The following is a 23,560-nucleotide window of genomic DNA, read 5'->3' as shown; positions in this document are numbered from 1 at the left end:
TTTAGCATCATCAGAAAAGTTCCCCATGTTTCGTGTGGAAGAGCATCTGCAAGTTTTTCAACTAATTCATCAGTGCTTTTCTTAACACCTAACTTTGTCATATTTCTCACCAAATTACAGTATCGATCAATAATTTGTTTGATGGTTTCATTTTTCAATCCCCGAAACAAATCAAATTCCTTTTTCATGAGAGACATTTTGTTTCTTAACATTTCATCACTTCCTGTAAACTTTGCTTCCAACTCTGTCCAAATCGAATATGCAGTTCCATCATGTTGAAGCAAAATCAGAATATCTTCTTTTATTGCCTGCTGAAGTAGACTCACCATCAATTTCTCATCTCGATACTTCTTTTTCTGTGCAGTATCCATTTCTCTAAGTGTTAGCGGAGCAGCATTCTCAACATTGTCTTTTGTGGGTTTAGTATATGGTACTTCAGTGTGTTCCCACGCGTCAAGATGATAAGCTTCAACCCAATTTCCGAATCGTTCCGACCACACGTTGTAATCATCAATATCCATGAGTTTCGGTGGTTTTTGAGACGTTCCGGTTTCATTTTCAATCAAAGCACTTTGGGTAATTGAAGTCGGGGTGGCAAAAGCGTTATAAAATTCCGTATCCATCTTTCAAATTGTTCAATCGTTCACAAAGATTCCAAATTTTATACAACTGTTCAAAAGAATGGACCAATGAAATGACTAATTAGCTGACAAATGAGCGATTCAACTAGTTTCCAAATCAGCGGTCCAATTAGCTGTTCGTTTTGGCGAACCACAAGATGTTTGTTCGAGCGATTCACAAAGGTTAATTTGAGCGGTCCAACAGCAGTTTGAATAAGCGGTCCAGACAGTATCCGTTCGAGCGGTTCACAATTTGTTCAATAAGCGGTTCAGGAATTCTATTTCGAGCGGTCCAAGGTCAGTCACAAGAGCGATTCAACAATAACCTGTTCGAGCGGTTCACACTTTTAATTTTGGAGCGGTCCAAAATCAGTCACAAAAGCGGTCCAAGCTGAAATTTTCAAGCGATCCACACAAATTGGACTAATAAGCGGTCCAGAAATTGTCAAATGAGCGATTCAAGAGTTGGTCTTTCGAGCGGTCCAACTATTAACCTTTGAGCGGTTCAAGGGCTTATGTCATCTTTTGAGCGATCCTGAAAAAGCGATTCACCTAAAAATCAACTTTCTAGGTCGAATTTGAATCTGAAATTTTCAAGGCTTTATTAGTCCATGATTCCGAGCATACTGTGCAAATATGAGCCGGTTTCACCGTGAAAAATTTTGAAAAAGTGAAGAAAGTGTAGAAAATCAGAAGAATAGCAGCTACAATGGCAAGAACTCCTCCTCCTGAGCTCTGATACCACTTGTAGGATCGTTTGCTGACCTCACGAGTCGTTCAGAGAAGCTCACGTCCAGATTAAGAGGCGGAAACTAATAATCTGGTGCAATTGAAGTCGTATTCACTCTAATATTGCTGTTGTATTGATTTCAAGCACAATTACAAGTTCTGACAGCACTTCGGCAGCACTTCGTGGCTCGCCGGAAGAATACACCGTTACTATGTGTGTTGGATCGCTCCACCTATATATAGATGTGCTGGGCCGCTTATATGACATGACATATAAGCGATCCCACATCAAGTCCACATAAGCGGTCCATGCATGTTACCCTATAAGCGATCCAAACAGTTTCTATGACACATATGCGACCCTAGAACAAGACTAATAAGCGATCCATATACAAATACACTATTCTAGAATTCTGTGCCATTTCCCATCTTCTCAATCTTCATGACTTGATGAAAGACATAGTCAGCAGACGTAGGTGCACTAACAACATGTTTAGCTTCATGACCGGAGGATTTTAGCACCATAGTTGTTTTTAATCTGACAGTCGTGGGATTCGGTGTCGATAGCTCGAGTCGTTTCCAATTTAGCACTTCATCACTCTGTTCCATCTTCTATTTTGGTTGATCATCCTTAGCGGGAGGTTTTCTGGGTAGATTCGGAGCTATACCCATTGGTCAGGATTAGAGGTCATAGGTTGGTCATAGGGATTCGAAGCCTGGGTAGTTCTTTCTCGTCGTTGCCTGCTTCCCGTCACTTCACCATTTTTCTTGCTTGCTCTATTCTCTTGTTTACTCGCTTTAGTATAATTAGAAAAATCCTAAAAACACAAATTAAAACCAGTTAAGTAATTAGTTGAGTCAGAGTCTAGTTTAACGCTGCTAGTGTCTCGTGAGTTCGATACTCGGACTTCATTAGGCTTTCCTACGTACGATAGGTACACTTGCCTGTCAGTGGTCTAGCATTTAGAGAGTCTTAGTTTATAAATTTAAAACTAGGGCGTCTAGATTAGGTTAGTTTTTATAGACCGTATTCAGCACATCAATAAGCCAAAAGTGCCCTAGCTCATTAGCCCGATCTTGATTATTTTATCCACACAAAGGGATATTACAATAGACATGTCGTGTCTATCAATGAGTGGAGGCCACCGTGGTGTTTTATTAACACTCGATAATGATAATACACCATTAGAAGGACTGAGTGGTGACCGTCGTGGAGGGTCTTCAGTCTTGTCCGGATCTTCTCCTTGTAGATAAAGAGAAATTAAGGATGAGGAATGATATCTGTCATCTATTACCCATGCTTCCCATGGCCATGTAGTCCATGTATCATACAAGTGGGCATTGTGGGTCTCATGCCTCTACATGATTTCCTTATTTATGTACATTATTAGTTTTTTTTGAACGACAAATTTGGATCACTGACGAATCACTGGAATATCATCGTGTTATCAGCCGAACTCAAGACCTCATGGTCCATAAGCCTTATCTCACCCCTAAAATGCCATTAGGCATTAGTTATTTTGCTTTAATCTGGTATCAATGGGTTAATGGGTTAATCTCTTGTTGAATTCCTTTTGGTTGCAAGCCTATAAATGGACTTGGAGTTGAAACTCCAAGTTTTGAAACTTCCAAATCTTCTTTTGAAACTCCAAGTTTTCTTCGCTGAATGTACAATGCAACAAGGGCCAGTAAGGCTACATGGTATGGTGATGGTCCTCCTTTGTATGATGATCCATCACCTGGGCGTCACATCATAGTACTTGGGAGGATGGTCCATCCCACAAAAACAATAAAAATGTGAGGATGATCCTACCCCACCATTTTAGTTTTTTTTTTTTTTTACATTCTCTTTTTTTAACACTTCACAAATAAAATAAGAAAAAATTTTCATTAATATTAAACAACATTATATAAACTTAAAAAAAATCCTAAAAACTTAAAAAAAATCCTAAGCATTAAAAAAATATTAAAAACCTACTAGTCTTCATCCTGCATATGGTCATCTGGTTCGTTTTGAGCGTTGTTCCAAATATACTTCACCAAGTCCGCTTGTAAGTTATCATGTGTGTACTCGTTACGTAGAGAGAACATGTTCAAATCTTGTTGTTCCAAACTAACTGGAACAGAATTTCCGGTAGACGCGTTTTCGTTGTACTCGCATATCACTCTACCTTCGTCTTCAATGACCATGTTATGAAGGATGATACAAGCGTACATAATGTGTCGTAACCTCTTTGGTGTAGCCGAACGTGCTGGATGTTTAATGATATGCCATTTTTTTGTAGAACCCCAAAAGCCCGTTCAATATCTTTTCTCGCACCCTCTTGATACTTCGCAATTTTTTTCTTTTATCGTCTATCGGGTGCGAAATAGTTTTAACGATTGTCGAGTACGTTGGGTATATTCCATCTGCAAGGTAGTAACCACGCTTGTATTCTACCCACGAAACTGTAAGACTTGTGTCTGGACCTGTTCCCGCCACTACATCGTCAAATATCTGTGACTGGTATATGATGTTAAGCTCATTAAGGTAACCAGGTAGACCAAAAAAAAGCACTCCAGATCCAGAGATCGTGTAACGCAACAGCCTCTAGAATAATAGTGGGATGACCATGATCTCCCCGAGTATACTGACCTTGCCAGGCAGTAGGGCAGTTCTGCCACGGCCAGTGCATGCAATCAATGCTCCCGAGCATTCCTGGAAAACTATGTCTTTGTTTGTGTGCTTGATATAATTTTTGAACGTTGTTTGCGTTTGGTCTCCGCAGGTATCTCTTGCTATATAATTTGACAACCCATTCACAAAACCTGTGCAAACATAGACATGCGGTTCTTTCGGACATCCTTAAATACTCTTCTAATGCATCGGGTGCGTACCCATATGCCAGTTGGTGAATGGCCGACGTACATTTTTGTAAATTAGTGAAACCCCTTTGCCCCCTAGCGTCGTATCGCAGTTTAAAAAACGGATCAGACTGGGCCATGTCGTCTGCGATACGTAAAAAAAGTCGTCGACTCATTCGGAACCGACGTTGAAACAACTCGTCTGTGTACACGGGTTCATCGGCGAAATAATCGGCCACTAGTTTATCGTGGGCGGTTATATATTTAAAACGAAAAATATATCAAATTTATTATAAATACATTTTTAAATTTAAATAAACATACGGAAAAAAGGGTAAAGTACCTTCTTTGTCTCGGTTTAATTTTGCTCGTCTAGTTTGCCGTTGGGACGACGCTTCATCATCCGCCATGAAGATATGAGCCGCGTGCATAATCATGTTTTCGAAAAATTTGTCATTTTCGCCCGAAGATGATGAATACCACGTCGACGAAGAAGACGAAGAAAGTGAAGAAGGTGAAGACATAGTAAATTTTGAGAGAGAGATGGGGTGGTAGTGGGTAAAAAATGGTATAAAAATGTTGAGTTTATATAAAAAGGGAAGAGTGTTTATAAAATGTGAGAGAGATATGAGATTTTGTAGTGGGTGAAAAGGTGTGAAAAATGTTGTAAAAGTGGTGAATATTTATAATATTTGGTATGATTTTGGTAATTTTTTAAAAATTAGCCGTTGAATTGGGTGTAGAAATTGAATTTTTTTTTATTGTAATGGTCAACAAGCATCAAACCCCACAACTTTTTGTCCTTTTGTGCTCCGTCTCAAACGAATAGGAGGCGACGATCAGGACGAGTACGGGGGGAGGGGGTGGCATGGTGTTTGGTTTGGCGACGGTCCGGGACGGAGGGGGACGTTCCCCCATGCCGTCTAGCCTAATACAATGCGGTAAAGAAACGATTAGAGTTGAAGATAAGACGAGTGTTACAACTAAAGTGGATAGGGTGACTGGAGAGGATGAATGATGTGGTAAGGGTGGCCGAAGACGAGTTTACATTTTTTTCTTTGTATTTTTGTTTTCATATTTTAAGTAAAGGATAAAATGGTCTTTTATCCGAATTATACCGGCAATCATTTTCTTTTTCTTTATCCTTATGTATATTTATTTTAGATTAATAGACAAAATCTACTAATCTAATTACTTTTAATTTTATATATCTAGTTTCCTTAGATACGCATTACCTACTTGTTCAGTGGTATAGTGTTTGTCTCTAAAGAAATCTTTGTAGATGTAATATTAGGAGGTATTTAGTTGAAAAAAAATGTTTGTTAACTAAATGGGCAGTGCTCTAAGCGGTATCCGGACGACTTTTCCTGGAATTGGAGATGGGCCGAGTCACCAACGATGTCTGCAACGCTGGCGTGAGTGATTTTTCACTATGAATGTACCCAAGTGGTCGGACTTTGTTAGACGTAAAAAAAGCAATATAGCTTCCTTAAATAATAAATCTATATATGATAAAAAGCAAACTGAATGAACAGTGATTTATTATAAAATTAAAATTAGAATTAGATTAGAATTATTTAAAATTAGAATGAGCAAATGGTATCGGGTATAGGTACCAGTCTCAAATTTACCAAAACGGTGTATTTTCGGTACCGGTTCTGCACAGGTATTCACCGGTTTTACCCTCAAATACTGGTGCCGTACCAGTACCGACCGGTACCGAACCATACCATACTAGGTATATTCGGTACCGGTACCCACTTTTGGGGATTTCGGTAATGGCATTTTCGGTACCGGTTGGTACCGAGCTCATCAAATCCTGTAGCAACGCAACAATGCAAGTAATTGCACCGTTTAGATTACTTTTCATACACACAGTAAATAAACTGTATTTCGTTTGAATGAGGTTTTATATACACAACAACTTATTTTGCTTTTTTTTTTTGTCTTTTTCTGTAATGAATGAATTGTAGCATGTAAAATTAACTTGGATATTTAGAATATTGATGAGCAAATCGTATCAAATCCTGTAAACGAACCGGTATCGTATCGGTACCAAATTTACTATACCAAATCATTTTCGGTACCAATTTGGTACCCACCTTTTGGCGTTTTCAGAATCGTTACTTTCGGTTCGACACCGGTCTAGCACCATACCTGTATTTATTGATTTTTACCTTCAAATACAATACCGTATTGTACCGAGCATTTTCGGTGCCCGGTACCTAATTTCGATGAGTTTCCGGGTCGGTACTCTTGCTGCCGTTACCGGTACCGAGCTCATCCATATTTTATCGTGTTAGCACCGTAATAACTGAACTGAAAACAACGGAATTTCCAACGTGTAGGACGTGTAGGTCCTATTATTATATATTAGGTTATTTAAAATCGTTTTTTTATGACGGAGTGACTATCCTTACCACGTCATTTTACTTATGTTTTAATATTTGGTATCTGTTTGCCGTTACTGACACGCCTTTTGTAGTCATTGGGTCCCGCCACAACGCACGGGCGGAAAATAACTTGTTTCTATAAAACTAGGTACTAAAAGATGTATTTGGGTATCCAGACACGTAATTGTATCTATAAATCAAAACAATCTTATGTCGTTTGTCATCCACTTAAACTGCCACATGGCATCCTATTACTCCATATTGAGAAATTGACTATTGTGTTCCCGAGTCTCATTTAATAGGGAGAGGGAAAGGAAAATGAGTTAAGAGAGAAAAGGAAGGAAAAGATGTGATTTTTTTCGTGTTTCTGAGTTTTATGAAAAGTAAAGAAAAGAGAAGAAATCAAGCATTTTATGTGTTCTCGAGTTAGGAGCAAAAGAAAAAGAAAGGGACAATTTTACCATTATACCCTTTAAACATAAAACAAGGATTAGATATGGGAGTAATTTAGTAATTGATAAGATTTTCTCTCCTAATCTCTCTGATTTGGGAGGATAAATATACGTACAAATTTTCTTCCCTTTTTCCCTCATTTCCCCTCCCCTCCTATCCTTAAAAAAAATCTCGAAAACATGGTTTTTTTCATATTTTCATCTCTTTTCTTTCTTCTACCTTGTTAGGCTACATGGTATGGGGATGGTCCTCCCTTAGAGGATCATCCACCACCTAGGCGCCACATCACCATCCTTTTGAGGATGGCAAAAGGATGGTCCATCCCACTAAATCAATGGAAATGGGAGGATGATCCTCCCCGACCATTTTACTTTTTTTTACATCCTCTTTTTTTAACATTTAACAAATAAAATAAGAAAATATTTTCATTAGTATTAAACAACATTAGATAAACTTAAAAAAAAACATAAACTTAAAAAAAATCCTAATAACTTAAAAAAAACATAAACTTAAAAAAACCGAAGCATTAAAAAAATATAAAAAAAAACTTTAAAAAAAACATTTTTGTAAACTAGTGAAACCCCTTTGCCCCCTAACGTCGTATCGTAGTGTAAAAAACGGATCAGACTAGGACATGTCGTCTGCGATACGTAAAAAAAGTCGACGACTCATTCGGAACCGATGTCGAATCATCTTGTCTGTGTACACGGGTTCGTCGGCAAAATAATCAGCCACTAGTTTATCATGGGCGGCTATATATTTAAAACGAAAAATATATCAAATTAATTATAAAACACATTTTCAAATTTAAATAAACATACGAAAAAAAAAGTAAAGTACCTTCTTTGTCTCGGTTTAATTTTGCTCGTCTACTTAGTCGTTGGGACGACGCTTCATCATCCGCCATGAAGATCTGAGTCGCGTACATAATCATGTTTTCGAAAAATGCATCATTCTCTTCCGAAGATGATGAATACCACGTGGACGAAGAAGATGAAGAAATGGAAGAAGGTGAAGACATGGTAAATTTTGACAGAGAGATAGGGTGGTAGTGGGTAAAAATGGTATAAAAAATATTGAGTTTATATAAAAAGGGAAGAGTGTTGATAAAATTTGAGAGATATATGAGATTGTAGTGGGTGAAAAGGTGTGAAAATGGTGTAAAAAGTGGTGAGTATTTATAAAATTTGGTAAATTTTTAAAAAATGGCCGTTGGAATGTAATTGGAAATAGGAATTTAACTTTTTTATTCAAATAGTCAAAAACGTCTACTACTCGACGCTCGGGGGGGGGGGGGTGTGGTGTTTGGTTCGTCGCCGGTCCGGTCCGGCGTGGTGTTAGAACAATTTTAGTACTGGTATGACTAAATTTTGAGTTTTTATTAAGTTTATTACCTTCACAAGTTCGTTAGTTATCCTTAGCGTCAGTTTTGGTCGACATGGTTCAATATAACAAGTTTTCAGCGCGCGAACAACCGGGCCAGCGTCGGCGACGGCGGGGAGCCCGTCTGCGACGCAGGGCTATATTGGCGACGCGCTAAATCACTGCCTACATGAGATTTGTGCTGACGCAACATTCCAAGCACCAACGCCGACGCCACCCCCAGAACTCAAAAACCTGATTTGTTGATTTCACTTATACAGTTGTTCCACTTACATTCCGATGCTATGTAATGATTCTGAAACACCCCGTAAGCTCCGTAAAACTTACAAAACACCGAATCACGTCAAATAAGAAGTCTGGAACCCAAACTCACATTATACCCAAACTTTAAATATGATTGAACACCGGTTTATCTAATGTTTCTATTTAAATGATTTTCGTGTTAAGTCATGATATATGTGCGCTTACATATTTTCGAAACTTACATGATGATGGTGATATATGAACTCATATACTCATTTTTGTGTTCTTCAAGAAACATAATGGTTGGACGAAATGGTGGACGACCAGTGGTGGTAGAGGAAACATCAATATGACTCATGCAGAACTGGCATCACTCATTCAAGATTATGTTATCGTAGCAGTAGCCAATCATAACCAAAACAATAACAATAATCAGAACCAGGGAGGTAATGTCATATTATTAGGCATGGCCCCGAACCCCTATAAGATGTTCATGGACGGCAAGCCAAGCACGTTCAATGGAGAAGCGAGACCCATTGGACTAGTACGTTGGTTGGAGAAGTCAAGAGTCCATTTTTGCCATGTGCAATTGTCTGCCGAAGAATCGCATAAAGTTTGAAGCATCCACTCTAGAGGTTGTCGATTTCACTTGCTTGAATTCACAAGTTCAGATGATGGGATTGGCGAATGCAAATGCCATAGGATGGGAAGCCTTCAAGACTGCTATCAGAGAAGAATATTGTCCAGGGGATCGGATTCAACAGTTAGAGCAAGTGCTATGGAACCTCAAGATGCAAGGTTCGGACGTGGAGGCTTACACCTCTAAACATTATGATATGGTTTCCCTCTGTCCCGACATGGCGCGGCCTGTATACAAGCAGATAGAGTTGTATATCCATGGATTGGTGCCTGAGATTCAGGGTTTGGTTTTGTCAAGCACACCCATCACTGTTCAACAAGTGGTTCGCCTTGCTCTTAAGTTAACCGATCAAGCAGTTGAACAAGGCAAACTACCCAAAAGGGGCGCGGCTGCGAACGCCCCTGATAACAAAAGGAAGTGGGAAGATAACTCTACCAAACCGACGTTTACTGGTCAGGCATAGAAGGGTGCTCAGAAGATGTACAACAACAACAACAACAGTAACCGAAACTACAACAATCAATCTTCCAGTCGCAACAACAACTCCCAGAATCGAAGTGGTAATTCAGGAAACAAACTCAAGTGCAACAAGAATAACCTTCATCACTATGGATAGTGCACTAATACTCATTGTCAAAGGTGTGGCAAGGAGGTTCACTCTGCTAAGGATTGTCGGGGTGAAATTCAGTCGAAGCAGAACTAGGGTCAGTAGCAGTCGGGAGTTACCCGAACATGCTACCAGTGCGGAGCAATTCTCATTTTAAGAAGGATTGATGTCAACTTAACAAGGGAAATGGTGGTTATGGACACCAGAATCAGAACAGCAATAATAAAAACAACAGCAAGGGTAATGGTGGTGGAGCTAAAGGACGCACCTTCACTTTGGGAAAAGGAGAAGCAAGAAACGACTCCAATGTTGTAATCGGTAAGTCTCGGCTAAACAATCATTTTGCAAATGTGTTATTTGATTCCGGTGTCGTTAGGAGTTTCATGTCAGAGTCGTTTAGGAAACTGTTAGACGTTACCCATGTGTCACTAGAAAACAAGTACACCACAGAGTTAGCCGATGGTAAACCAGCAGTTTTAACTCACACTCTCAACGTGTGCCGGTTATCTCTGGCTGGTCACGCATTTGAGATAGACCTTATGCCAACTACGTTGGGTAGTTTCGACGTCGTGGTTGGTATGAATTGGTTGTCTGATAACTAAGCTGAGATAATTTGCCGCAAAAAGACTATCCGCATTCCACTTTCTAGTGGCGAAACTCTATCCATTCAGGGCGATAGAAGTGGTGTCGTTACGGACATCATTTCCTTTATGCAAGCCCATAAGTACTTGCGCAAGAAGAATTCAGTAGCCATCTTTACCCTTATCACTGAACAGTCAACGGGTGAGAAGAAGGCCGATGACTTTCCAATCGTACGTGACTTCCCTGACGTTTTTCCTGAAGACTTGCCTGGTCGTCCACCACATAGGCACGTCGAATTTGAGATTCAACTGGCGAATAATGCAGCTCTAATCGCTAGAGCTCCTTACCGTCTAGCACCTTTCGAACTGCAAGAGCTATCTACTCAGCTACAGGAGTTATTGGATAAGGGTTTTGTCACAGTCCCCGACCCCACCCTGGGAGCCGAAGCCGTGAACCAGTCAGATGATCTCGGTGTTTATTCGATACGCAGCATATAAATTTTTCATCAGGATCGTCATTAGGAAATAATTTCAGAGTTTGTTAAACACAAAACTTTTAACATTTAAACAAATGGGCTAAAACCCATATCCAATTCAATTGTTTTTATAGGGATAAACCCAAATAAATAAAACATAAATTTCTTATTTTATTTAGGTATTTTTAGCCACTTTATTTAAGCCTTCAGTGCTCCATAGCTGGCTTTTATTAGCTTTACAGCAAATTACCTGAAACACGTTTCAAAAACATTTTATCAGTAATAAATACTGGCGAGCTAATTCCATTTTTTATAAAAATGTATTGTTATACTTTCCAGCATTAAGGGTGTTTATATTTGTTTATATTTACCCAAAACTCAGTCAGTATTTGTCACATGGTGGCAGTTCCGATGTGACGGTGGTCATATTACTCATTGGCTAACTTTCGTCCAATAGTGCAGTTTATCAAGTAATAAATATATCGTATATCTTACTATTATGCAAAGGTATCTGTCAATTAGGCGATTCCCGTGACAGTGGTCAAATCAATGTTGATCATTCTTTCAACTAGTGACTGGGGTCGTATCACTGTTGATCATTCTCTGAACTAGTGACTGGTCAGATCACTGTTGATCATTCTCTCAAGAAGTGACTCTGGTCCTATCACCGTTGATCATTCTCTCAACTAGTGATTCTGGTCAAATTTCTGGTCATATCATTGTTGATCATTCTCTCAACTAGTGATTCTGAACTTAGTAGTGTCCCATGACATTACTTTGTCAGATATATTTTCTATAGCACAAAACCAATTAGCCCAGAAAATGAAATATATCATTTTCTGTCAAAATGATAGTTATAACTTTATCAAATATAATATATTAATTAAATAATTGTGATATTATTAGTTAATATATTAATAGGAATAAGATTCAAAATATATATTTTATTATGATATTTATCGAGTAAACATTATTTTATAATGTTAATTGAAATTTAGGTTTATTAAATATATTTTCTTTAATATAACTAATACATTTTAATATTGATTAATAAAGCTCTATTTTATATACACACCATTTAGATTTATTTCAATCATACATTAAATTTATTAAATTTTAATGTAAAAATAATATTAGTTATAGGCTATGGCTACTGGGGCACAATTCCCCCGTGCTTGTAGTCATGCTACTATTGGCTAACTTTTTTGCCAATAGTAACAAGTGTCAAGTAATGTATATAAAGCCCCATATATTGGGAGCAATTACAAAATATAAAACTTTATCACTGTAAGTATAACTGATATATATTTAGGGTTTTGTAAAGCATTTTTAAATGTAACTGAATCACAAAAAGGTGATAAAAAAAGAACGACTCACTTTGTGACTTTAGGGTTCAACTAGAAACCTCCTGGTATAATCTTGGATATAACTCCTGAGCTATTTAATAAAATATATAATACACTCGTGGTAAGTATAATAACCCAAATTCAACTTTATCAATACGACCCGAGACAGAACCTCAATGGACTTAGTCAGGCAGAGCCTTGACATGCGTTACAGGGCCCTAAATCAATCGCACAGGGTATCGACTTAGTGATCAGGGGTTAAAACACTTAAAACGGTGAAGGACTTTATTATTATTATAGGTGTAATATAAAAGAAAATTTGAATTTAAAGAGAGGGGCAAAGTGGCGAGATATGGGAGGAGGGCAGCAAATGGTTTGAGCAAAGTTTCTGAAGGCTTGTGTCCTTATTTATATTTGGAATGTGAGAATCTTGGAGGCCACGCCAACATCCACGTACACATATGAAATAAATTTCAAATGTTAATTCTTTTAACACATGCACACGTACAAAATGTTATTTAATGCAATTGTTTAGTTTTTTTATTATTATATTTTTTTATTTATTATAATTAATTCAGTTGCTTTACTTTTTGGGCGCTTATAACTTTTAAAATATGACGTTTTACAAAACGATGAATATGTCATTAGAACGAGAATATTTGTATCTACATTTTGAACCAAATTTCATTAAAAACGGAGTAAGTTCAAATATAATGATTTTTAGAATTTAATTATTAAACGGTTCCTAGGCCCCTCTAGGTACTTTATATTTCTAACAGTCAACTTACCCGTAATCTACCCGTTTAATAATATGAGTTTTACATACAAAATTGACAGTGGTCAAATCAATGTTAATCATTCTTTCAACTAGTGACAATGGTCAAATCAATGTTGATCATTCTTTCAATTAGTGACAGTGGTCAAATCACTGTTGATCATTCTCTCAACTAGTGACTGGTCACATCGCTGTTGATCGTTCTCTCAACTAGTGACTCTAGTCATATCACTCTTGATCATTCTCTCAACTAGTGGCTCTGAACTTAGTAGTGTCTCGTGACATTACTTTGTCAAATATTTTCTATGGCACAAAATCAATTAGCCCAGAAAATGAAATATATCATTTTCTGTCAAATTAATAGTTATAACTTTATCAAATATAATATATTAATTAAATAATTGTGATATTATTACTTAATATATTAATATGAGTAAGATTTAAAATATAATCTTAGTATACTAAAAGTAGAATATATTATATTTGACATATTTTATTATGATATTTATTGACTAAACATTATTTTATAATGTTAATAGTAATTTAGGTTTATTAAATATATTTTCTTTAATATATTTTAATATTGATTAATAAAGCTCTATTTTATATACACACCATTTAGATTTATTTATAAAGCTCTATTTTATATACACACCATTTAGATTTATTCAGATCACTGTTGATCATTCTCTCAAGAAGTGACTCTGGTCCTATCACCGTTGATCATTCTCTCAACTAGTGATTCTGGTCAAATTTCTGGTCATATCATTGTTGATCATTCTCTCAACTAGTGACTCTGAACTTAGTAGTGTCCCATGACATTACTTTGTCAGATATATTTTCTATAGCACAAAACCAATTAGCCCAGAAAATGAAATATATCATTTTCTGTCAAAATGATAGTTATAACTTTATCAAATATAATATATTAATTAAATAATTATGATATTATTAGTTAATATATTAACTAGAATTACAACTGTAACGCCCCAAAATCTGAATGTTAATATTTGTCGGATGTTCCTTTATGACACGTCATGAAATAAATAACTAGGCTATTTAACATAGTTAAGGGTATGGTCAAAAGTATTAGGTAATGAAAGGTAGTGTCATTTATGTTTTAAAGGAAAACCCGAGGGGCTAAAGTGGAAACAAATGAAAGTTGTTTACTAATTAAAAGATCAACACACACACACAAACACACATACGTGTGTGTTCGTGAAGCTTCAGGAGCTCTCAAGAACTCCAAACCCTAAGCATGAGAGATCATCCAAATTGAAAGGCTAAATGATGCTTAAATCTATAACCGAGCATGGATTAATGATCACCAACATGAGGAGATCATAAGGTATGTTTTAAATTTAAGATTGGTGATCATGGGTGAAGTGGGTTATGCTCTAATCCGTGAGATAATATGAAATTGATTATGTATAAGGGTTAGAAACATCATATAGAACATGGGTTATGTAAGATTTGTGTTAATTTGAAGTTTAGATGCGAAACCCATTTGTTATGGTGAGGATGATGACTTGAATCACCATTTATGTTTAATTCTTGTTGAAAGAATGATGTATTATGTGGGTGTGATGAATTATTGTTAGATAATGGCATAAAAGTTATATGATTCTAGTTGAAATTGATGATCTATGTTATGAACTAGGAAGAGTATGCATAAAATACTTGTACTATAGGCTTAAGTGATGGCATGCACACCAAGTGTTTGATGAAATGCCCAAGTGATATTAGGATATGAGAATTTTATCAAAGGGCTTGACATTTATGAATGAACTGGGGAAATGACGAGGTCGGTAGTAAACTAACTTGAATAATGTGCCTTAGAGGAAATTCATAAAGAGAATTCGGGTTGAATGTATGTGATGATCAAGATTATGCATTAGAAGCTTGTACGTTGTGCTTGAACGGGCGATGCTCCCCATGTGTTTTTATTAATCACTTAATTTCAATCAAGAAGTGAGTGTGTACTAAATATATAATATATGACCATGCTAGTAAAGGATGATGTTATGAATTACGTTAGGTTGTCTAACTGAACAATGTGGTTGACAATTTATGTCGTATGCGTGTTAGTGAAAGTCAATGTAGATAAGAGCTGGAAAATGTGTATTAATATGAATAAGCATGAGTACTAACATTATTATGGCATGACGACCTGAAAGGATAGGAACCACACTAGCATGGACCAAGCATGAAAGGCTAACGGGTCGAAATGAGGCAAGGAAGCGGTTACGAACATGGATGCACGAGGTAAGTGATTTCCGTAATCACTTCTTATTTTGTTTAAGTAATGTAGTGTTAGTAAATTGAGCATGATGATGAATGAAATTTGATATGGTTTTGGTTGTATGAAATCGGTGAAGACATTACCATTTGGCAATATTGACTAATGAATTGTTTGTCAAGTATTATGCATTCACAGGATGATTAGCGAAAGGGATTATGTTGCTATTACTTAGTCAATTAGTGCACGAAGTATTAAAACGGGTCATAGCTTTGATCCGAGCCAGGTATGTGCGATTAGAGTTGTAGTTAAGTCATGGGAGTAGTCAAATGTTTAAGGAAGCCCTTTATAGTAAAGGATGGAACAAAGTTGACAAAAACGCCCTTGAAGGGTAAATTGGGCTAACGATATTAAAAGTGGTTTAGAAACAAGCTAATCGATTTGTGTAATGTTTTGGTCAAGTATGAAAATTGAGAAGTATAGGGTTTTGTATGTCGTAGACCTTTTTATGCACGAATACCCATGACGTGTAACACCCCAAAGATAAAAGACACAATAAATAATAATAAACTAAATGTGGGATCCTAAAGAATATGTAGCAATAAGGTACCTAAAAGTGGGATTCTAAAGGATACATAGTAATATGGTACCTAAATGTGGGATCCTAAAGAATATGTAGCAATAAGGTACCTAAAAGTGGGATCCTAAAGAATATGTAGCAATAAGGTACCTAAAAGTGGGATTCTAAAGAATACATAGTAATATGGTACCTAAATGTGGGATCCTAAAGAATATGTAGCAATAAGGTACCTAAAAGTGGGATCCTAAAGAATATGTAGCAATAAGGTACCTAAAATTGGGATTCTAAAGGATACATAGTAATATGGTACCTAAATGTGGGATCCTAAAGAATATGTAGCAATAAGGTACCTAAAAGTGGGATCCTAAAGAATATGTAGCAATAAGGTACCTAAAAGTGGGATTCTAAAGGATACATAGTAATATGGTACCTAAATGTGGGATCCTAAAGAATATGTAGCAATAAGGTACCTAAAAGTGGGATTCTAAAGGATACATAGTAATATGGTACCTAAATGTGGGATCCTAAAGAATATGTAGTAATATGGTACCTAAACGTGGGATTCTAAGTTAAGAATTTCCTTAAGTAGATACGTATGAAGGTATGTATGTATGTATGTGTGAATATAAGTGGTATGTATGAATGAAGGTATGTATGTATGTATGTGTGAATATAAGTGGTATGTATGAATGAAGGTATGTATGTATGTACGTGTGAATATAAGTGGTATGTATGAGTGAATGTATGTATGTATGTATGTAGGTGTGTATGTAGGTAGTATGTGTATGTGTATATATATATCCAAGTGAGTATGTACGAATGTGTGCACGTATGTAGGGTTGTGAGAAGGCATGTAATAGGTACGTATGTAGACATGTATGCATGTATGTATGTAGGTATGCACGTATGTAGGAACGTACGTAAGAATGTAGGTACGTAGGTTTGTAAGTAGTTATGTGTGAACGGATGCATATATGTAAGTACGTATGAAAGTATATACGCATGTATTCAATGAAATTGAGTATTGACGATAATAATAGTGTGCCTTGTGAACGAAGTGTAACGCAGGTACAATGAGAAAGTCTCACCACGGATTGTACGATCAGATGGGAAGCTGGGATGTAAAGAGTTAACGGAACAGAAAGTAAACGTGAATAAATCTTGTATGTTTATAATGCGTACTAATGTTATGAATTTTATGTGGTGAGCGCAGGTAGTACGAGTCATGAGGATCATCAAGGAATAGAGATCGAGGATCGAGTCACTAGTGAGATTGTACGGGAACGTTGATGTATATAATGTAGTAAACATAAGCTATGTTTTTACTTAGTAAATAAGTCGATTGATGGATTTATGTGAAAGAGTTATGTTAAAGTTAATTTTTAAATAAGTTAAGGTGTTTATAATGAAAGAAAGTTTATGGCTTGAACTTCCGCTGCGACTTTTAGTCAAATACGTATTAGGGTCTTACCAGTTGGTATCAGAGCCCTGGTTTGAGGGAATCAAGTACGAGAAGGTAGGTACTTGAACTCAAACCTATGTGCTCTTGTGATAAGGAACCTGTACAATCCATGACTCGATCAAGATCTAAAGGTAGAAATGGTATGAAAACGCATATGTATGTATTCATATGAAGAAGCTAACGGTTTGCTATGTGCAAGGTAAGCTTAAAAGTTTGGAGAGGATGATCCGTGAATGCAGTCTAAGGTGGATGCTAAGGCAGTCAAGGATGCGAATGGACAGACGGACCCCAGGTACACAATGTTGATATGTATGGGTACCGTTGTTAAAAGAAAAAGGAAGAAGTCTCCTTGGGAGGGTAAGTACTAAACGGAAGACAACGATATTGTCTTGGTAAAATTGTAAAAATGTAGCACGAACTGAGACCCACTAATGCGGACATAAGGCGATGATTACCTGAAGGCACGGAATTAGTATGTGAATTGCGCACCTGGCCAGTACGCAAGAAGCATATGACGTTCGTGAGACCGTGGTAATTATCGCAGGTATGTCCGTTAGAATTGGGTAGCAGGTGGGCGTGCGGGTGAAGTGGGTAGTAAGGCTCTCGGGAAATTGAGAGTGCTATGTAAGAGTGAAAAGTATGAGTGATAAGAATGAAGAATGTTGAATCCGAAAGACAGTACGGGTCAGCAATGTATGAATGAAATGTTTGAATCCGCGAGACGGATTCAAAGAATGAAAGATGCGAATGCAATGTTTGAATCCGCAAGACGGATTCAAAACATAGAAGGTACGAAAGGTATGAATAATGCATTCGAATCCGCGAAACATATTTAAGGTATAAAAGACGAAACTAGTCTACATAAGAAGTGTCGATAGTCTGACCGTGATTGTGTTAAATGAGTCATATGGGCAAATGTAAAGTAAAGAAACAAAAGAATGATCGTAATGAGCATGCAGACCTAAGTTATAAAACGAAAGAAGGAAGTTTTGAACAAGGTATGTGTTAAATGTGTTAGAAATCGACTCTTAGAAGTCAGAATGAATGACGGGCTATGACCCAGACAATGGTTTAAGTATGAACAAAAAGGGTAAGTTTGTTAAGAATACTAACACGATGTAATGAATGTCTTTGTAAGTAAGCATGAATGGAAGGAAGCACGAATGTGTACTTCAATGCATCTATGATAAGTAAGAAAATTCGGTTTAACCTTAAAAGGTCAAACTGCAAAAGTTGACGAAATAAGTAACTAAAATGAAAGAATTGCGTGTAAGAAATGGAATGTAAGATATGTTATAGCATGTACGCAGGAAATATGTAACAGAATTATAGGTGTGTAATCACCTAGTGTTATGAATGTTTGAATGACCTATGCTAACCGCCGATGTTGTTGATGATAATGTTAGAACTATTGATGCGATGAAACCAATCGTATTGGTGAAAGGACGTGCACGAGCGGAAGCTCACAACACGAAGGAATGAAACTTGGCCTGTACGGCTAGTGCACGAGGAGAAGATGATCGATCAGGGTTGCGGATCGTGGTTGGGAAATGAAAAAGAGGTTAGTAAAATGTCTAACTCATGATTGGAGGGATATGAACTGTCTATACACATGAATTAAGTAATGCATGAAGTGAAAGCGATAGTAATGTGAAATGAACGGAATGATTTAAAGATACTATAAAGGTATGCAAGGTATACGTAAATGTAGAAAAGGTAGAATAAGGATTAACGTTAAAGTTAAGCATATATGAGTATGTATAGATTTCGGGTAATGGTTAAATTCTCGTAAGATGAACTACATGATACACATACGGATGTAAACTAAATAATGCACGAAGTGAGAATAATTGTAAAGTGAAATGAAAAAGATGGTTAGAAAGTAACGTAAAGGTATGCATGGTACAAGTAATTGTAGAAAACGTAGAAGGATGATCACGTTAGAGTTAAGTACATAGGTGTGTGTGATTACAAGTCAAAGAAGTATGTATATTGAACCGTGGTTGTCAGACCAAGGAAATGAAAATGATATGCGAAATTATGATAAGGAAGGTATGGAATTGTTAGGGAGAAGTCAATGATATGAATAATGAAATAAACATGAAAGAAACATTAATAGGAATGTTTTTGAAATTGAATGATAGTCATTGTGATGAGCTCGTGGTTGTGTCGAGTGTATGTAGAGAAGGAATAATTAGTGTTAAATAAAGGTAAGAAAGGTTTCGGGGACGAAACCTCAATTAAGGGTGGTAGACTTGTAACGCCCCAAAATCTGAATGTTAATATTTGTCGGATGTTCCTTTATGACACGTCATGAAATAAATAACTAGGCTATTTAACATAGTTAAGGGTATGGTCAAAAGTATTAAGTAATGAAAGGTAGTGTCATTTATGTTTTAAAGGAAAACCCGAGGGGCTAAAGTGGAAACAAATGAAAGTTGTTTACTAATTAAAAGATCAACACACACACACAAACACACATACGTGTGTGTTCGTGAAGCTTCAGGAGCTCTCAAGAACTCCAAACCCTAAGCATGAGAGATCATCCAAATTGAAAGGTTAAATGATGCTTAAATCTATAACCGAGCATGGATTAATGATCACCAACATGAGGAGATCATAAGGTATGTTTTAAATTTAAGATTGGTGATCATGGGTGAAGTGGGTTATGCTCTAATCCGTGAGATAATATGAAATTGATTATGTATAAGGGTTAGAAACATCATATAGAACATGGGTTATGTAAGATTTGTGTTAATTTGAAGTTTAGATGCGAAACCCATTTGTTATGGTGAGGATGATGACTTGAATCACCATTTATGTTTAATTCTTGTTGAAAGAATGATGTATTATGTGGGTGTGATGAATTATTGTTAGATAATGGCATAAAAGTTATATGATTCTAGTTGAAATTGATGATCTATGTTATGAACTAGGAAGAGTATGCATAAAATACTTGTACTATAGGCTTAAGTTATGGCATGCACACCAAGTGTTTGATGAAATGCCCAAGTGATATTAGGATATGAGAATTTTATCAAAGGGCTTGACATTTATGAATGAACTGGGGAAATGACGAGGTCGGTAGTAAACTAACTTGAATAATGTGCCTTAGAGGAAATTCATAAAGAGAATTCGGGTTGAATGTATGTGATGATCAAGATTATGCATTAGAAGCTTGTATGTTGTGCTTGAACGGGCGATGCTCCCCATGTGTTTTTATTAATCACTTAATTTCAATCAAGAAGTGAGTGTGTACTAAATATATAATATATGACCATGCTAGTAAAGGATGATGTTATGAATTACGTTAGGTTGTCTAACTGAACAATGTGGTTGACAATTTATGTCGTATGCGTGTTAGTGAAAGTCAATGTAGATAAGAGCTGGAAAATGTGTATTAATATGAATAAGCATGAGTACTAACATTATTATGGCATGACGACCTGAAAGGATAGGAACCACACTAGCATGGACCAAGCATGAAAGGCTAACGGGTTGAAATGAGGCAAGGAAGCGGTTACGAACATGGATGCACGAGGTAAGTGATTTCCGTAATCACTTCTTATTTTGTTTAAGTAATGTAGTGTTAGTAAATTGAGCATGATGATGAATGAAATTTGATATGGTTTTGGTTGTATGAAATCGGTGAAGACATTACCATTTGGCAATATTGACTAATGAATTGTTTGTCAAGTATTATGCATTCACAGGATGATTAGCGAAAGGGATTATGTTGCTATTACTTAGTCAATTAGTGCACGAAGTATTAAAACGAGTCATAGCTTTGATCCGAGCCAGGTATGTGCGATTAGAGTTGTAGTTAAGTCATGGGAGTAGTCAAATGTTTAAGGAAGCCCTTTATAGTAAAGGATGGAACAAAGTTGACAAAAACGCCCTTGAAGGGTAAATTGGGCTAACGATATTAAAAGTGGTTTAGAAACAAGCTAATCGATTTGTGTAATGTTTTGGTCAAGTATGAAAATTGAGAAGTATAGGGTTTTGTATGTCGTAGACCTTTTTATGCACGAATACCCATGACGTGTAACACCCCAAAGATAAAAGACACAATAAATAATAATAAACTAAATGTGGGATCCTAAAGAATATGTAGCAATAAGGTACCTAAAAGTGGGATTCTAAAGGATACATAGTAATATGGTACCTAAATGTGGGATCCTAAAGAATATGTAGCAATAAGGTACCTAAAAGTGGGATCCTAAAGAATATGTAGCAATAAGGTACCTAAAAGTGGGATTCTAAAGGATACATAGTAATATGGTACCTAAATGTGGGATCCTAAAGAATATGTAGCAATAAGGTACCTAAAAGTGGGATCCTAAAGAATATGTAGCAATAAGGTACCTAAAAGTGGGATTCTAAAGGATACATAGTAATATGGTACCTAAATGTGGGATCCTAAAGAATATGTAGCAATAAGGTACCTAAAAGTGGGATCCTAAAGAATATGTAGCAATAAGGTACCTAAAAGTGGGATTCTAAAGGATACATAGTAATATGGTACCTAAATGTGGGATCCTAAAGAATATGTAGCAATAAGGTACCTAAAAGTGGGATTCTAAAGGATACATAGTAATATGGTACCTAAATGTGGGATCCTAAAGAATATGTAGTAATATGGTACCTAAACGTGGGATTCTAAGTTAAGAATTTCCTTAAGTAGATACGTATGAAGGTATGTATGTATGTATGTGTGAATATAAGTGGTATGTATGAATGAAGGTATGTATGTATGTGTGAATATAAGTGGTATGTATGAATGAAGGTATGTATGTATGTACGTGTGAATATAAGTGGTATGTATGAATGAATGTATGTATGTATGTATGTATATATGTATGTATGTAGGTGTGTATGTAGGTAGTATGTGTATATGTATATATATATCCAAGTGAGTATGTACGAATGTGTGCACGTATGTAGGGTTGTGAGAAGGCATGTAATAGGTACGTATGTAGACATGTATGCATGTATGTATGTAGGTATGCACGTATGTAGGAACGTACGTAAGAATGTAGGTACGTAGGTTTGTAAGTAGTTATGTGTGAACGGATGCATATATGTAAGTACGTATGAAAGTATATACGCATGTATTCAATGAAATTGAGTATTGACGATAATAATAGTGTGCCTTGTGAACGAAGTGTAACGCAGGTACAATGAGAAAGTCTCACCACGGATTGTACGATCAGATGGGAAGCTGGGATGTAAAGAGTTAACGGAACAGAAAGTAAACGTGAATAAATCTTGTATGTTTATAATGCGTACTAATGTTATGAATTTTATGTGGTGAGCGCAGGTAGTACGAGTCATGAGGATCATCAAGGAATAGAGATCGAGGATCGAGTCACTAGTGAGATTGTACGGGAACGTTGATGTATATAATGTAGTAAACATAAGCTATGTTTTTACTTAGTAAATAAGTCGATTGATGGATTTATGTGAAAGAGTTATGTTAAAGTTAATTTTTAAATAAGTTAAGGTGTTTATAATGAAAGAAAGTTTATGGCTTGAACTTCCGCTGCGACTTTTAGTCAAATACGTATTAGGGTCTTACAACAACCCGCCGCAATGCGGCGGGGATTCTTTAGTTATAACTAAGTCGATTTAGGAACCGCACGTTATATTGAACCTATCAAACGGGGGAAAAAAATAGACGATGTAAAAACGTTCACACACACGTACACTGAGTCGTGTTAACTCGTAAAATTTAGAACGAAACTTAAAAACGTTAAACCAAAGACGCACGTTGCGATGTGTTAAGTCACAAAATTTAGAACGAATCATAAAGAGAAAATTTTGCGGAAAATGAAAATTATAAAGAACCAAAGTTGAAAGTAAAAAAAGTTGTGATGATAGATTGTAAAAGATAAAAAGTTTTGGGTTAAAAGTAAAAAAATCATTTTTTTTAAAAAATCCCCAAAGCCAAGGTTACAACAACCATATACATAACCATTTTTTTCTTTGAAAACCCCCAAAGCCAAGATTACAACACATATCATAAATATGTTGCTTCTTTATAGTGTTTTAATAACTAAGTTGATCAATGACCCACGCGTTGTGACGAACCTGTAAGTTGAAAAACAATAGACGTAAAAACTTTGAACTACACATGGACGTTGTGCCGTGTTAACTCGCAAAATTATGAACAAAACGTAAAAGCGTGGA

General features: G+C 36.4%; 1 protein-coding gene across 1 annotated transcript; it reads left to right on the top strand.

Moving 5' to 3' along the window:
* The first annotated feature begins 9,913 nt into the window (after positions 1 to 9,913).
* LOC110866675 lies at positions 9,914 to 10,991 on the top strand. The gene is made up of 3 exons (XM_022115820.1): positions 9,914 to 10,009; positions 10,095 to 10,484; positions 10,539 to 10,991. Exons 1-3 carry the CDS (start codon positions 9,914 to 9,916, stop codon positions 10,989 to 10,991), a joined length of 939 nt encoding a protein of 312 aa, XP_021971512.1.
* Positions 10,992 to 23,560: the final 12,569 nt, after the last annotated feature.

This window comes from Helianthus annuus, chromosome 7 (genome assembly GCF_002127325.2).
Source record: "Helianthus annuus cultivar XRQ/B chromosome 7, HanXRQr2.0-SUNRISE, whole genome shotgun sequence".
Lineage (NCBI taxonomy): Eukaryota > Viridiplantae > Streptophyta > Magnoliopsida > Asterales > Asteraceae > Helianthus > Helianthus annuus.
This window is presented reverse-complemented; position numbering and strand designations above follow the sequence as displayed.